The 18,610-nt window shown below is 36.4% G+C and overlaps 1 protein-coding gene across 3 annotated transcripts in view; it reads right to left on the reverse strand.

Annotated features, from left to right (window-relative positions):
• Positions 1 to 18,610, reverse strand: part of SNTG1 (syntrophin gamma 1) — an 886,518-nt gene that overhangs the window by 271,068 nt on the left and 596,840 nt on the right. For all 3 annotated transcript variants that reach the window (XM_027042820.2, XM_027042821.2, XM_053208542.1), the window contains one exon: positions 4,999 to 5,055. In XM_027042820.2, the coding sequence (XP_026898621.1) occupies positions 4,999 to 5,055 (57 nt within the window). The remainder of the gene's footprint in view (positions 1 to 4,998; positions 5,056 to 18,610) is intronic.

Consider the following 18,610-nt stretch of genomic DNA (forward strand, 5'->3'; position numbering starts at 1 on the left):
AAGTCATTTTTGGAAATGGCTTAGTATCTGGAGAGTCCAGACAAAGGGATGAGCATGTGAAAGAAAGATTCTACCCGAAGGCCAAAAGGCAGGCAAGGTGGGAGGGAAAGGGGGGCAGAAGCTGAAGAGTGGGGAACAAGGGACAGAAAAGTCCATAGGAATTCAGGAACTCAGGAAAACTAGACAAGGGCCCAGATCAGAATGTCCTGCAGGACCAGGGAGAGGATATACCAGCCAGCCTAATAAATCTGAGAGCTTTAAGGTGTGAAAATCAAAAACAAATGGACACCAGCCTTGAACATTCCAAGCAGACAAAACCAGTTTAAGTCATATAAATAAAGCTTAATTTAGCTTATTTTGCAAGGCTAACTTGACCCGAGTCATGTTTTGTTCATGCCTCCTGAAATCATAAGCAAAACTTGACTTGTTTCCCAAGTTTGACCCGGAGGAACCACTAAGCAACTCTCTATCATTTAAGAAAATTGTAATGCAGTCTTAAGACCAATCGCCGTGAAAAACAGTCACTGCCTTCCCACTATACAAGCTGCTGTATAATAATGTATCCCTGAGCCACATTCTGTGTTTTGGTTTGAGGGCTCCTGCTCTGTGAACTGTCTTCTTGGTGGGTGCATGATGAACTTTTATTAATTACGACTTGAAGGAGTCATTGCTTTTACTTCTGTGATTTCTGAACTTTTTACAAAAGGAAGCAGTTTCAGTCTGACACCGGAGAAGGATAAATGATTATAAGTGGAAAGTTTAGTGATCCTTTAATTCAGTTTTCGGAGAATGATCTTTTGGAAATTTAAAAATGTAAATAAGAAGAGCTTGACATTTTATTGAGTGACAAACCAAAACAAAAACGAATACAAGGGAAAAAACACGCAATGACTTCTGAGGGACGTTTTAATCAAGGAAGACTGTCAACAACGGTAAGAGACAGGAAGAATCATAAAGAATTGTCAGGAAAGATCCAGAGTTACAGCAGTTGCCAGAAGTGTTCTCAAAAGCAACACAAGGGTCAAAATAGCTCGAACGAGCAACGCTTTCCAGAAGACAGCCCGGGGAGTGAGCACAGTGCATAAAACCCCAGCATTGGTTCATGATTTAAGTTTCTGATCAGAAAGCATGGCCATCATTTCTTTCTATCTTGAGATCCTGGAGTCGGAGCCTGTGGGTGAAATGCCATTTAAAGACAACAGAGAGCTGGGCCACGTACAAAGGTGTGTGTGTTGTGCCTCCAACTTTCATCTTATTGTAGCCTGGCTCAGTTACACATGCGCTCCTACTAGATCTAACTGTAGTGCAAGAAAAACTGTAACACGGGACAGCAAACGCAGAAACAAGCGGAGATCCGGGGATAAGCATGTTCGGGGGAGGAGGGGGGTTAAAAAGAACCCCTTTTATTTTTAGGAGCTGGAAACAAATCGATTAGCTAAACCAGAGGATGGGAACGTGGAGCAAGACAGTCAGCCTTGTGTGTGGACGCTCCACCTGTCAGGACACCTGCTTCACTACGTGCTGCATTAGTACAAGACTGTCACCTGCCCAAAGGTCCTTGGTTCAGTGTTGTGAGTTTTTTTTCCCCTTGTTTAGAATTAACATGGATATATAGGTAATTTTGGTCTCAACCTTTCCGTGGTAAAACACTCTTGTTTTGAAAAGATGGGATTTTAAGAATTTAAAAAATAAATTTGTCTCTGGAGATAAATCTGATTTCTATATTAAAATGTAATGTGACTGATGCCAAAGCTCTTTTTGGATGACTGTGTTCCACACTGAGGGTCTAGCATCTTCAGATACGATTTAAGATGGTAACTATGACTTTTCAAAGGAGAGTCCCGGATCTTGTAAGAAAGTCCTAATAATGCAAACTAAAATCTTAAGGTAAAAATAAAATAAAATAAAATAAAATAAAATAAAATAAAATAATAAAATAAAATATAAAATAAAACAATAGGGGATAAGACAACATTTGAAAAGAAAATGGATTAAAATTTACTTACATTGTAGTTTTAAAAATTTAGATCTTCTACAATCTTTCATTATTATTTACAATTTTCTCTTATTCCTTAGGATTATAGGAAGTTTTGAGATGGAAACTCTCCTTAATGTGCACTACATCTTATTGGCTTCAAGGGAGGATATCGAATCAAAGACCTGGAATCAAACTGTACAGACATGTGGCTACCTCATTCTCCAGGCCACCTGGGACTAAGCCACACATTTTTGTCCCAGAAGTTTCAACGTTGTCTCAAGAATATGGTAGAGAAAATAAAAGGAGGTAAAGACTGACTTTTTTTTCCTCACCCTAATAGGGAGGGAAGTCTCTGCCCGGAGAGAGTGTTGGGAGCAAGACATTATTGTACATGGACAGGTGACATCAAAGCTTAATGGACATTGGTTGCCTCCGTCATATTACACTGCCCACAGTCTATTGCCCCTGGGGCACGTTCAAAGCATTAGAATAGATGCCTCTCTGTGACGTTGTCCACCATCTGTGGTAGCACCGGCTGCCATGTGGGAAAACTGAGGGGTTGCCACCATGTACAAGGCTGACAGTTGCGAGAAAAACCCATCAGCCAAGATTTGGCAGGAGCACAGAACATGGCCCATTGGCTTTGACTCGTAACAGCACATATTGGAGTGTTTTAGTGTTTGCTGACCAAAAACAAATGGTGGCCATTTTGTTACTTGTTAGTCAGGCTTTCACAAATAATTTTTTGAAAGGTAAAACTGAAATATCACCATATGTTCTCAGTACAATGAAATTCAGGAGCACCTGTAGAAGTCTTCCCTATATTAGTTAATGTCTTTTTAATTGTCAAAGATGCACCCTTCCTTTTGTTATTTCCAGTGGAGATAGTCAAGGTTTTTAGTCAATAACTCTCACTACAAAATCTCCAGTGTGTGCCAGCAGTGATTAGTTAACTGAAGCAAATAAGGATAAGATATACACTCATATATTTATGGGAATATTTATATTATTGGTTCAAATTGTTCTAGCAATAAGTATACAAAAAATAAATAAATAGAAAAAAAATAAATGGTCAAAGTTAAAACATTAATTCTGCATTCGGCTAAAATATTTTCTTAAATGGTTCTATATATATATATATATATATATATATATATATATATGCAGTGTGTGTGTGTGTGTGTGTGTGTGTATACACACACACACATGCACACTAACAGAACAAAATACAGCTTAAAAATAAAAAAGCAAGTGTCAGAGGTAACTATTGAGAAAACCAAAATGGAAAATCCTAAAGAGAAACTTTTCAGAATGACTGGGTAATAATCGAAATAATAAACTTAATTTTTGTATTTCTGATTAGTGTATCATAAGAATTGTAAGATAACTTCCTTTTTTGTCAGAATTCCTAATATATGGCACAGATCGCAATTCAAGCACTGCTTTTGTGGCCAATATTATGAATGGAAAATGCACACTCGTTTGATTTCGAAAATTAATCTATTTATTGATGTATAAGAGTTTTGTTTGGAATGAAATCATGAAAATAGTAAATAGACATAATTCATTTGGCAAAATTCCTGATATTTTAGAATATGTTTAGTTAAAATTGTAGCATTTTAATAAAAATAAATAACATCATATTATTGAGTTTAAATTATAAATGGAAATAGAAAAAAAAAATAGAAAGGAAAATTTCCCTGCATAAAACTAATGTAGCTCCACTGTCAGAAAAAGAGTCCGACCTGTTAGGTAAAAATGCTTATCTCAAATGAAAACACCTCTCGAGATTGGATTTTATTCATATTTAGCTTTTGTTCTCTCTCATGGACTTTTTACTATCTTTAGTGGTATCTTTAAAACCCTTCAAGCAATCCCAATCAATATCACAGAAAAAAACAAAAACAAACAAAAAAAGCTTGTCTGTTGTATCATATAATTCCCATGGCATCATATTCACTTCTTATAACTTGTACTGCAAACCTCCCTGGATTTAGCTGATGGACGATAAAGTGAAAGTTAAATACATATTTTAAAACTAACATTTTATATAGTAATATTCTTATCACTTGACAACACAATGCTATTCCACACTGGTCCATTTTTCTAAGTCATTTTCATAATGTCAGCTAGAACTGATAGTCACCAAATTTAGAGCTCCACTTTCCAAGCATATATAAACTGAGCTGTGTTAAAATTTCATGAAATATATACCTGAGATGTATGATTTTCACCCTACGTGGGCAAAATACCTAACCCCCTGGCTTAAGATAAAGTTAAATTTCATTTATCTATGCAAAGATGTAGGTTTCTAAAGGGCATTTAAAGACAGCAATTAACTTTTCCAATATTTATATAATTTCCCATCCTTTTAAAATTTCTGTTTTGTTTCAATGACGATAAATTGAAGGTGTGGTACGCTTTTACTGGTCAACCACATCCACAAAAAACAAAGGCATTTAAAATTCATTAATAAATGGAAGTTAACAGGATGGTCATTTTAAAAATAAATCAGATGCTAAAACTGTGTTTACCCTATTTACTTGGCATTGTGACATGAAAATTTGCTGATTTCTACAAAATAAAAATAAAAATGAAAACGACACAAAAGAAAAAGATGAATAAAACCCAACTAACATTTAACTGTTATTAGTGTAAAACTTGTTCTTGCTCCATTCACTGGGTTGGGGGGTGGGGGCAGTAGCTCCTTCCCCGGCTGGGTACAGGAAGATATGCCCACAGCAACACCAGATCTGACATTTTAGGTGGTCCCAGATAAAGTTAATTACCTATCTATGTTCAATGCCAGGTTAAATTCCCAAATACTTTTTCTAAGAAACTTTCTAAATCAAAAGTTGGCCAAGGTTTTCTGAGAACCTACCTACTTTATGTCTCAGTGCAAATATTGAAGATTTTGCTATAGCCATATTTGTCTAATTATTAATCACCAAAACCCAAAATACACAAAAATGCATGCATTACAGCACAGCCTTTAAAGATAGAATGGAAATACAGGTTACCTTGATGCTTAATCCAAAGCCTCCTACAGTTTGTCTTCTAATGGTCACCGTTCTTTCCTGAAAGACAGGATTTTAAAAGTGGTTAGCATTTCCTAATACTATACTTACACACCATTTTCTTCCTCAGGGTTCTGTTTCTGCTCCTTAAAAAAGAAATATTTTGTGACAGTGTACAGGCTCTAATTCTTGCAACAAATGGGGCAATTTATAATTTTCAAATCAAAGGTTAATTTATTTGTCAAGATAAACGAGACTGTACTGTTAGTAAAGTTCTAAACTCTCAAAAATTAAGTTCCTTTCAATGACTTTTTTGGACATATTTTGGAATCTTAACTTTTAAACCTCTTCTTATTTTCACATTCTATATTCTTGTTGTCTAAGGAATGACAGGTTTTGGTTACATAAAAATAACTCAATGTCAATGGCAAATATTATCTTTGTCAACCAAGGTCTTATCTCCATCACAACCGAGTCATCTTGCTTGTGGAAATTTGAGAGCTGAGCTGGGAGGCTGCCATGTCTCCGCACATCAACTATTCCTGTGCATGTCTGGGATTGAAACTGACTAAACCAGATTCAAAATATGGCTTGTTTGGAAAAAGAATAGACATTACACCTAACTAATAATGACAATGGTATTGTCAATTTTCAAAATCAATTCTCTTTTTCCTTCCACAGTGGAAACAATAATTCAATTGCTGGTGTATGAAACAAAAATCACAAAGATCTCCACTTGGACAAGTCTTCGAATTTCCAATAAATTCAATATTACTCTGTTTTGGGGCAATCATCTCTACATAATGCATATTGTGGAGGCATATTGCAAGGTTGAAAGCTTTTATTTATAACGTTCTTCATTTATCTATAACTTTCTCATCTTTTTTAACCTCCCCTTATTTATAGTGGTTTGAGATACCGCCCCCCCCCCCTTCTCTTGCTCTACCTGGGATAGATGTTGGTTATCTGATCCCCACACATGCCCAACCTCTTTGGCTACACTACCGATCTCCAAGTCTAAATACTGCTTTCTTTCTTACTCCATGGTTTTAGAGGGGCTATGTGGAACAGATGATATTATTTAAAAAGAACAAGGAGAAAATCTGGAAAATGTGTGCTTCTGATGTCTCTTCCTAAGTATTTTAAGGTAACATAAAAAACAGTCATTTTGGCAGTTACAAGATACCTTCATTTAGCCAAATGTTTAGATTTCATAAATAAAAACAAAATAACGCTTAAAGAATAACATCACTATACCAGAAATTGAGGTATATTAACTGTTATTTATTTTGAATCAACAAATAAGCCTTTATGGTTGGAAATTGGTGCATACTAAGAAAAAAAAAACTATTAGTGCAAATGAGTAGCATTTAATTATATAAATTTTCTTTTTGATCATGTCCTAAGTAATTTGAACGGCCTTAAAACTACAGATTTTACTCTTATAACCTGTCATCAAATTATGTTTTCAAGCCCATGTTAAAATTACTTACACAAATTAAGTGTATAGGTGTAGTGCAATTTATGCAAAGCAACATGAAATATAAAACACACTATTCATGTTGGATGACATCATAAACTCTACTTTTTTATTATTTTTCTTAAGTAGGCTTCATGCCCAGCATGGAGCCCAATGTGAGGCTTCAACTCACGACTCTGAGATCAAGATCTGAGCTGAGATCAGGAGTTGGATGCTTAACCGACTGAGCCACCCAGGTGCACCACTACTTTTCTATTCTACGTTTCTATTCTTTTTTTTTATTTTTTTTTAACGTTTATTTATTTTTGAGACAGAGAGAGACAGATCATGAATGGGGGAGGGTCAGAGAAGAGAGGGAGACACAGAATCTGAAATAGGCTCCAGGCTCTGAGCAGTCAGCACAGAGCCCAACGCGGGGCTCGAACTAAGGGACCGCGAGATCGTGACCTGAGCCGAAGTCAGACGCTTAACCGACTGAGCCACTCAGGTGCTCCTACTTTTCTATTCTTAAGCCAACTACTATATCAGTCCACATTAGTGAAGTCATAAGTAGGAGAAGATGCAGTGTTTAAGAACTTTTATTGCAAAATGCCTGTAAATAGGGATACCTGCATGTACACAAGCAAAAGGTAGACACATGCATTATACACACACAAAATCTCAGTTAAAATAAATATTTATTGGAAATGTCCTTTTGTTGGACAGGATAAGAGAAATATGTCATATCACATAATTTTCAATTATTTCTCATTAAAGGATTAAAGGAAAGCTGTACATTGCAAATAATGGAAATAATGGATTTGAAATCAAAGAATCTATCAATGATTCAAATATCCACAACTTAATATGTTTGGAAAATTACTTAAGCCCTCCAAATCTGTTTTTCCAAATCTGTAAAATTTGTTTTACAAATTTACAAAATCCAGCTTTGTTTTGAGGATTGATATTTGTGAAGGACCCAGGCATATAGTAGAAGCGTAATGAATACACACACACACACACACACACACACACACACACACACAATCTGTTATTCTAGACAGAAATTCTTAAAGTCACTTAAATATCTGATCGATATTTATCCACTTTTTATTCCAATATTAAATCACGGAGTAACTCAAATACTGGAAGACTGACTCAGGGATAGATCAATTAAATGGTTATCTTTACTCTTATAAAACAGACAGGCATACTATTTTTTACAATACTGCCTATCAAACTAACAGGTTCTTAGATGGCAGTTATTTTATTAATTTAATTTCTGTAAGGAAAAAATGCTTGATTCCTTAAAATAAGATTCATCTTTATTTTCTCAACATAAAGAATTGAGTCTGTAAAAGCAAATGCATTTTATTAGTAAATGACATCATTCTACAACATCTCGCATGGCAATCATTAGTCACAAGGGCAACTTGGTGAGTCAATTCTATTAACCAGCCAAGTGTAGGCTGAAACACTGCTTTCCTTTGAAGGGACAGCAGGCATGGCGGGGTTATCAAAGGTCTATGCAATGCCTTTACTTCTTTACAAGACTGACCTCCAGTCTTTGGTGGAGAATATGTAGAACATGTTCCAAATCAAATACAAAATTGCTGATGCAGAGAGGAGTTTGGAGAGACTAAAGAGTCAGCAGTAACTGTTGAAAATCTCAGAGGCAGCACTTATTTTAATGTATTTTAAACACACGGGCACACACTCATGCTCATGAAAACCCCAGCCAGCACTTTTCTATACTATTGCTTCATTGGGTTACTTTTAAGAAAATAAGGACAAACAAGCAAGGCAAGTTACTTCGTGTTTTAAAGCCAAATCTTTAAATTTGTCACTGCAGGTAGTAGGAAGTCTGGAATGGCAAATAACTGTTCCCAGTAGGTCACCTTGCTGATTTCTCCCCAACCTTGTGTTTGTGTTAGCTATACCTTCTCTCCCCTTTCCACCTTCCCACATTTGGTTCCTCCCCCTTCCCCCCAAAATAACTTTCTTGAAAGGCAATGTAATGAATTGTTTCAGCTACTCATCTCATAAACCAGAGAATTTCTGGAAGCTGATCTGAAGTTGTATTAGTTACATCTTGGGTGTCATAAAGCCATTGCCTAGGTAACAGGGCACTGTCTTTCAGGAAACCAACGTATTATTGTTTGTTTTAGTCTTTAAAACACAAAATCAAGAAAGGTGCCCCATACACTCATATATATATATATATATATATATATATATATATAATTTATTGTCATATTGGTTTCCATACAACACCCAGTGCTCATCCCAACAAGTGCCCTCCTCAATGCCCATCACCCACCTCCCCCTCCCTCCCACACCCCCATCAACCCTCAGTTTGTTCTCAGTATTTAAGGGTTTCTTATGGTTTGCCTCCTTCCCTCTCTGTAACTTTTTTTCCCACCTTCCCCTCCTCCTGGTTAAAAATCCCTTCTTTAATCTCTCTATTCCTTATAGATTACAAAGGATGGAGCCCAGGAAAAATGTTGGATTTATAAAAGACATTCTGTACAGCTAAATAATCAGCATTAACCTCATGACAAAAAGCTTGTTTTAAATGCCTAAGTCGCTTCATGTAAAAATCTACATTATCACCCCCCTGCCCTCTAGAATATTATGTTTGAAATACTCTATGTATACTGTATGAACCATATGGTAACCAAAATATAAATGTTAGCAATCACAAAATGTTACTCTTATATATCTCCAGTATAGAAATGTTTGGGACATTAGGTGAAAGGAGGAGGAAGAAGTGACAACAATGCAGACACTAGAGAGAGTATCAAATGGGCAACTGTTTGCATTGATTATGTGGGGTGGAAACAAGGTATACAAAGAAAGAGATAAGGAATGTCATTAGCTCTTTTTGACAATTCAGAAAGACTGAACAGACTTGGGAAAGGAATAATGACAAAGACTAGGTATTGAAAATCAACCATGTGCACCGACAGGGCTCATGGCACTTATGATTATTAAAATACACTGCGACCTTGACTTTTTTTCCACTAACTTTTTTGATAGCTGAACCTGTGTTTCGTTCACAGTCTAAGCCTAAGAATTTAGCATAGGGCCTAAACCAAAGTTAGGTATTCATGCATTAAGTGGGGGGAAAAAAAAACTTTTGCAAGATCTTCCAGGTAATCATCCTAACAGTACATGGATGGCATAGGCAGTATTTTCCTAATTTGGAATAAGGAAACTAAAACGCAAAGGAGTTAAATTAACTTAACCAAGATCCAAATCATGATTTAAATGAAAGTATCTCTGATTCCCACTGTCTTTTCCATAACAACAGGCCTGTGATAACATGAATAATTGAGATGAAAGAAACAAAGAAACTGGAAAATTGCAGTGGGATGTAATAAAAACAGAGGGGACTGTGAGAAACCGAATGTTTTCCCTCTAAAATCAGGAAGAAGGCAGGATTCCCCCTCTCACCACTCCTATTACATTGTGCTTGGAGGCAGCTAGTGCATATGAGGTAACAGGCATACAGATTAGAGAGGAAGAAATGAATGGTTTTGTTTTTTGTCTATGTAGAAAATCCCAAAGAATCAACCAAAAGCTCCTGGAAATAATAAGTTATTGTAGCAAGGTCACAGGAGATAAGGTTAATATACAGAATCCAATTTCTCTCCTATACATCGGCCATGAGAAATTAGAATTTGGAATTAAAATCACAATACCATTTATAATAGCTCACTAAAAAGTTTTTATTTGGTATAAATTTAACAAAATAAGTAGAAACTTCCATACGGGAAACGACAAAACTCGGAAGAAAGAAATCAAAACAGATCAAAACAAAGAGATATTTCATATTCATGGATTAGAAGACTCTTCCCAGCTAGATCTATAGAATCAATGCAGTCCCAATAAAATTCCAGCAAGCTATTTGTAGATATTAATAAATTGTTTCTAACGTTCACATGGAAGGCCAAAAGACGTATAATAGCTACCACAATACTGAAGTAGAAGAAAACATTGGATAATTCAAGATGCCTGATGCAGGACTTACTATAAAGCTACAGTAATCCAGACAGCATCAAATTTTTGAAGACTAAACACATAGACCATTGGAATAGAATAGAATGTCCCAAAACAAGATAAAACAAAACCAACCAAACAAATAGTCAATTGGTCTTTGACAAAAGAACAAAGCAGTTCAATGGAGAAAAGAAAGGATAGTCTTTTCAAAAGAAAAAGAAGAAAGAAAAAGAGAAAAAAGAAAGAAAGAAAGAAAGAAGAAAGATCTATACATGAATGCCATTCCTTTAATAAAAATTAACATAAAATCGATCACAGATCCAAACATAAACACAATTATTATAAAACTTCTGGAAGAAAACAGGAGAAAACCTATGACCTTGGGGTTGGCAGTGAGCGATACAATACTAAACGCATGATCCATAAAAAACACTTGACGTTAAAATACTTTAAGATTAAAAACATCTACTTTGTAAAAGATACTGTTAAGAAAATAAAAAGTGACAGATTGGAAGAAAATATTTGCATGATGCATTCTGATAAAGAACTTGTTTCCAAAATATATGAAGAACTCAACACTTAGCGAGAAAATAAACAATTAGAAAGTTGCCAAAATATTTGAGCAAACACCTCATCAAAGAATATATAGATGGCAAGCACGCATATGAAAAGATGCCCAACAGCATTTGTTATCAGGAAATTTCAGGTTATGAAATTTGATGGGGCACCTGGGATGGCTCAGTCCATTGAGTGTCTGACTCTTGACTTTGGCTCAGGTCATGATCTCGTGGTCATGAGGTCAAGCCTCGTGTCAGGCTCCCTGCTCAGCATGGATTCTCTCTCTCCTACTCCCCCATTCATGATCTGTCTTTCAAAATAAATAAGTAAACTTTTAAAAATAACATTACACATCTATTAGAATGGCTAAAATTCCAAAACATTGCCAATATGAAGTGAGATATATTATCATAAGAATTGTCACCCCTTGCTGGTGGGAATTCAAAAGACAGTTTGGTAGTTTCTGACAAAGCTAAACATAGTCTGAACAGATGACATAGGAATTGCACTCCTACATATTTACTCAACTAATTTTAACATTTGTGTTTACCCAAAAGCCTGCATGAAAATATGTATAGCGGCTTTATTCATAATTGCCAAAAACTAAAAGTGACCAAAATGTTCTTCATCCATAGAAAAAAAAAACAAAAAACGATGATACATCTATACAATGAAATATTATTCACTAACAGAAAGAAATACACTGGCTAGCTTCAAAAAGACACGGAGAAACCACAAATGTATGCTACTAAGTAAAAGAAGTCAGTCTCAAAAGGATACATACTATGATTCCATTTATATGACATTCCGAAAAGGCAAAACTATGCAGATCAGTGGGGCCCCTGGGTGGCTCAGTCAGTTATGCGTCTGACTTCAGCTCAGGTCATGATCTCAGAGTTTGTGAGTTTGAACTCCGTGTCACTCTCTGAGCTGCCGGCTCAGGGCCTGGAATGAGCAGAGTCTCTGTCTTCCTCTGTCTCTCTGCCCCTCCCGTACTCACGCTGTCTCTCTCTCTTTCTCAAAAAATAAAATAAGCATTAAAAAATTAAGTAAAAAAAAAAGAAAAAAGAAATAATCAGTGGCTGCCAGGCATTCACAGAGAGGGAGGAAAGGTTGAATAAGTGAAGCATAGGGGACTTAGAGGATAATGAAACTATTCTTTTAGATATTACAATAATGGGTACATGGTGTTATGCTTTAGTCAAAACACATAGAACTTTAGAGAACAAAGGGTGCATCTTAACATATATATGTTTAAAAGAGTCATTTAGGAAGATAGGGGATCCAAAGAGGGAATAGCAGCTATGACAAAACAATCCCAAATTTCATTACAAATGTATGTAACCATTTCCTTGAAACGAATGGGGAGGGGGCGGAGGACGCACTGACCTAAGTAACTTTGGAAATGAATGGAGTCTGTAAGACAAATGCTAGAATAAAGACAAAGGGAACTGCACATGGTACTGTATTCTAGTTGATAAAATTGTTTCACATGAAGGTATGGCTAATAATTCTGATATTGCTATACATATATGTTGAAATTAAACAAGTAAGTGGATGGTGGAGGGAAGGAACCGGTTTGTCACTGTTGGAGTGGAGCAAGGGAAGAAGGTGAAAACAGCCCATGGGGTAATGGAAGGTAGTTAAAGACATCAGTATTAACTCTCATCTGGTGTAATGCAGATACAGATGGCTACATACAGAAACATTTATAGATATGTGAATATATACGGGTTATTTTGTCCTTTTAAAAATGGTTTCACAGAGATACAATTTATGTACCATAAAACCAACCATTTAAAGCATATAATTTGGTGGCCTTCAGTATCTTCACAGAGTTATGCATCCATCACCACAATCAATTTTAAAACATTGGCATTTTTCAAAATGACCCCATATCCCTCAGTCCTTAAAGCCCATCTTATCCTTAGGCATCCACTCATCTCTTTCTATCTCTGTAGATTTGCCTCCTGTTGGCATTCCCCATAAATGTATCACACCATAGATAGTCTTTTGTGTTTGGCTTCTAACCACGATGTTTTCAAGAGTCATCCATGTTGCAACGGGTTTCAATATTTCATTTTTTAACATTCCACTGCATGGGTATACCGCATTTTATTTATCCATTCCTCCACTGATGGACGTTTAGGTTGGGTTTACTCTTTGGTTATTATAAATAATGCTGCTATAAACTTTTATGTGCAAATTTTGTGTGTACATGTGTGTTTTTTTTCCTCTTGAGCCTATACCAAGGAGTGAAAGTGGGAACTGTCAGACTGTTTTCCAATATGCAGCTGTACCGTTTCACATTCTTACGAGCAGTGTCTGAGAATCCCAATTTCACATCTTCACGGACACCTGTCTTTATCTACCTTTGTGATTATAACTATCCCAATGGCTATAAAGTTGTATCACATATGACTCTGATATAAGATACATATGTACTTGATAGCTAACAATGTTGAGCATCTCCTCATTTGCTCATTGGACATTTACATAAATCTCCTTTGGAAAAACATCCATTAGAATTATTTCAATGTGTCACCATGCTTTACACCTCTGTTGTCTTCTAGGAGCTTTATATTTTAGCTCTTATATTATGTTGTTGATCCATTTTGAGTTAATTTTTGCAAATGATATGTTTCCAAATACATTATTTTGCGTGTGGATATCCAGTTTTCCTAGCACCATTTGCTGAACAAACAATTTCCTCCCATTGGTCTTGTCACCTTTGAAAATCAATTGACTGTAAATGTGGAGGTTTATTTCTGGACTTTCAATTCTATTTCAATGACTATATGACTACCCATATGCCATATGTGGACATATCTCACACTGTCTAGATTACCATCTCTTTAAAACTGTCAAGTTTTAAAATCAGGAAATGTGAGTGTCTCAACTTTTGCAAAACTATTTTGGCTATTCTAATTCCCTTGCATTTTCATATGAATCTTAGCATTAACTTGTCTATTTCTGCGAAGAAGTAAGGTTGGATTTTGACACAGATTGATCTAAAAACCATTGTGGAGGCATTGCTATCTTAACACATCATTAAGTCTTCGGGTCCATGCAAATAGAATGTCTTTCCATTTATTCAGATCTTCTTTAATTTCTTTCAGTCATTTTTTTTTAGTTTTCAGAATATATATTTTGTACTTCTGCAAATTTATTGCTAAGTGTTTCATTCTTTTTTATTCTATTTTTAGTGAATAATGTTATTTAGAGTTTCGAAATCCTTTGTTGTAAGGAAGCAGTGGCTTTCTTACTGAGAAGGCTTAGGCATTAAAGTCACCTCTTAGATCATTTCACAAAATCTAAGCAGTTAAGGAGAATACGTTTAAAAATATTCATTTTTAGGGATCATATTTAAAGGACATCTGGGGTATCTTGCTTCCTTCCCTTTAGTTTTACTCCTTGGCAAGCTTCACAGGATCCTTCTCCTGCTACATTGACGGTAGAGAAAAAGGAGACTGACATTCCCCTAAGCCTGTTGGCAAATATAATTTGCAGTAGGTCCTTCCTATCTGATTTAAATAGCTAGACATGGGGGTTGTTTTGAAAGTTAAATATTTCCTGTTTATTTTTAAATTTCCCATTGCAGACAGTTGGGAATTGTACCTTTCCACCTTCATTTTTCTTCACCATCTACAAAACTGAAATCTTCTGGGGCACCTAGGTGGCTCATGTCCAGTTGGTTGAGTGTCCAACTTTTGATTTTGGCTCACGTCATGATCTCACATTTCATAACTTTGAGCCCCACATAGGGCTCAATGCTGATGGTGCGGAGCCTGCAGGGGATTCTCTCTCTCTCTGCTTGTCTCTGCATATCTCATAAAATAAAATAAAATAAAATAAAATAAAATAAAATCCACCCAAATCTTTTAATCTTTATAGCTCTGTTCTTACAAATGAGCCTTTATAATGTAAAAAGAGATACACAGATGTCAACTGACTTGACCAAGGTCAGTCAACAGTGAATCCTTTATATTGAAATCCAGGTGCTGTGAGCTTCCAACTATGTGTTCATCACCTGCTCCATTCTGTCTCTTATTTCCCAACACTTATTAACATATGACAGGTCTGAGAAGTCCTGTACTAACCACGCTACTTCTTTTTGTTTAATCTTTGTTTCCTTAACTAAAAATTTTGTGATGTGACTTCTAATTGATTCAGGCACATATATATTTACACAGTCATAAGAAACAGAGATTCATTCACCCTTAATCACCTAATAAATTGTGTTTGAATATGTCGTCTGCACAAAACCACTTGGCAGGAAAAAAATATTTGAGTAAATGATTTGTCCTAGAATATGTTTTAAATGGTATGTGAAAATATATTTGAATATTTTTGTAACCATTGTTTCTTTTATGTTTTCAACAGTCTAGTTTTCAAAGAAGGGGATTTATACATTTGTAAATATTTGCATTAATAACAATCATTGTGATTACAATTTTGTGATATTTAGTATCTTAGAGGAATTAGCTTGTAATTTTATATTATTATTAAATAACTTGTGATAGTTGCCTTTGTCATCATGCTGATTTAGACGGACATTATAGGGGGGAAGGACCAAGATGGCAGAACCACATGGAAGTTTTTTTTGTATCTCTGGTCCCTGAAATCCAGCCAGACCAACACTGAACCATCCTCCACGCCTAGAAAACTGATTTCAGGATTAACATAACCATCTGCACAATCTGAACCACAGAACTTGGCAGGTATGTGGCACAGAGAGGTGAACTGGGGGAAAGAGAAGCCACGGAGGGCAGGGAGTTGTTTTTGCTTGCAGAGAGAGGACAGAGATGGGGGGAGAGTACAGGAAAGCATCCCCCACCCCCAAAAGCAGCTGGAGAGAAAAAAAAAAGAGTATGCAAGTAACTGAACAAAAACAGGGAGAAAGGAGAAAGGAGAGGGTTTAAATCCCATTACGATGCTACAAACAGGGAGAGCACAGAGTCTGAAACTCCGCAGATCAATACCTGGCAGTGCTCTGGTTGCAAGGGTGAATCCGTGGGAGCAGAGAGCAAGGTCCTCAGGGTCCTCAGGCCACACAGGGAGAGGTGGTTCCCCTGATGGGATGACATTTGGTAGAGGCGTTATGGCCTCCCCACAGACGAAGGTCCCAGAGGACACCAGAGAATGGCCACATTTTCTGGTGTTGGAGCGAGGATGTTAAAGAGGTAGCCTGGTGCCAGCTATGTGTTGTGATTTCTCACAATCCCTGAAACGCTCTTACTACAGAATCACTCAAATTTTTTCTGGGGTGGGCTGGCCCACGGTCTCTGGGCATCAGCAGTGGCACGGTCTTGCAAACGTTCCTAGGAGTGGGCCAGGACCTGGCCATTGCTCAGCAAGACCCTCCCCCGGAGAATCAGAATGGGTCAAAGCTGCAGGGCCCTCAGACATGAGGGGTTGGGAAACACAGCCCCATCTGAGATAAAACTCAGGAGGGAGGTGCTGCCTGGTGGCCTGACAGTTTGGTTACAGACAGTGTAGAAGCAGAGAGTGGACAGAAGCCAGACATAAAGAAGGGGTATTTAATTGCTAGTCAAGGAGATCACAAAGGTCTGATACTAGAGACTGGGTAGCTGGGTGATGCCATTTTCACCCCTCCCGTGCAGGCGTAAGCAAGTCTATATGCATCACAAAAATCCACTCCAGTAAGCCAAGCCCCACTATCTAGTGGAGTACAGAGCCGTTACACTAAGCCCTGCCCAGTTGGTCCAACTGTGCTCTTCAGAAACACCACTAGTCTCTCTGCCTGCTTAGTTTAGGATTATAAACTGCTTCATAGTTTGACTTCCAGGGGAAACTTCATTCTGTTCGCTGGCCCATCTATTCAATTTTTTTTTTATTTTTCTTTTCTTATTCTTGAACACAGAAAGAGAAAAAAATATTTTATTTTCCATTTTTGTTAAAAAGATGTTTCTTTAAATTTCTTTAAAATTCCATTTTACTTCCATCATTTCATTTTATTCTATTTTACTGTGTTCATTTTTTTTCACATTTTCAAATGCTTTCCTTTTTTTTTCTTTTTCCTTTTTTTTCTTTTCTTATCTTTCCCTGTTTTCTCTAATCTAGCAAGCTTCTTTAAACATCCAGACCAAAACATACCTAGGATCTAGCATCCTGTTTTCATTTTTTGTATTGTTTTTAATTTTTTAATATTTTTTTACTTTATTCATTCCTTTTCTTCCTTCAAAATGACTAAATGGAGGAATTCACACTAAATGAAAGACAGCAAGAAATGACAGCCAGGGACTTAATCAACAAAGATAGAAGCAAGATGTCTGAACCAGAATTTAGAATCATGATAATAATAATACTAGCTGGGGTTGAAAACAGATTAGAATCCCCTTCTGTGTAGATTAGAGAAGTAAAAGCTAGTCAGGATGAAATAAAAAATGCTACAACTGAGCTGCAATCTTGAATGGATGCCACGGCAGCAAGGAAGAATGAAACAGAGCAGCAAACCAGCAATATAGAGGACAAACTTATGGAGAATAGTGAAGCTGACAAAAAAAAAAACGGAGACTAAGGCAAAAGAGTATAATACAAGAAACGGAGAACTCAGTGACTTCTTAAAAAGGAATAACATCAGAATCATAGGGGCCCCAGAAGATGAAGAGAGAGAAAAAGGGGTAGAAGGTTTATGTGAGCAAATCATAGTGGAAAACTTTCCTAACATGGGGAAAGACACAGACATCAAAATCAGGAAGCACAGAGAACTCCCATTAGATTAAAAAAAATGACCATTAATAAGGCATATCATAGTCAAATTCACAAAATATTAAGGCAAGGAAAGAGTCATGAAAGCAGCAAGGGAAAAAAAAAGTCCTTAGCTACTAAGGAAGATAGATAATGTTCACAGCAGAGCTGTCCACAGAAATTTGGCAGGCCAGAAAGGAGTGTCAGGATATATTCAGTGTGCTAATCAGAAAAATACAGCCAAAAATTCTTTATCCAGCAAGGTTGTCATTCAAAATAGATGGAGAGATTAAAAAAAAGTTTCCCTGACAAAGAAAATCTATAGGAGTTCATGACCACTAAACGAGCCTGCAAGAAATTTTAAGGGGGATTATCTGAGGGGATAAAAGATGGGAAAAAAGACCAAAAGCAATAAAGACTAGAAAGGATTAGAGAACACCACCAGAAACTCCAACTCTACAAGCATCATAATGGCAATACATTCATATCTTTCAGTACTCACTCTAAACGTCAATAGACTAAGTGCTCCAATCAAAAGACGTAGGGTAACAGAATGGATAGGAAAACAAAATCCATGTATATGCTGTTTATAGGAGACCCATTTTAGAACTGAAGACACTTTCAGATTGAAAGTAAGGGATGGAGAACAGTCTATCATGCTAATGGTTGCCAGAAGAAAGCCTGAGTAGCCATACTTATATCAGACAATCTAGACTTTAAAATAAAGACTGCAACAAGAGATAAAGAAGGGCATTATATCATAATTAAAGGATCTATCCACCAAGATGTAACAATTGTAAACATTCATACTCCAAATGTGGAAGCACCCAAATATATACCAATTAATCACAAACATAAAGAACTCATTCATAATAATACCATAAT

Source organism: Acinonyx jubatus, chromosome F2 (assembly GCF_027475565.1).
Source record: "Acinonyx jubatus isolate Ajub_Pintada_27869175 chromosome F2, VMU_Ajub_asm_v1.0, whole genome shotgun sequence".
In the NCBI taxonomy this organism is placed as follows: Eukaryota; Metazoa; Chordata; class Mammalia; order Carnivora; family Felidae; genus Acinonyx; species Acinonyx jubatus.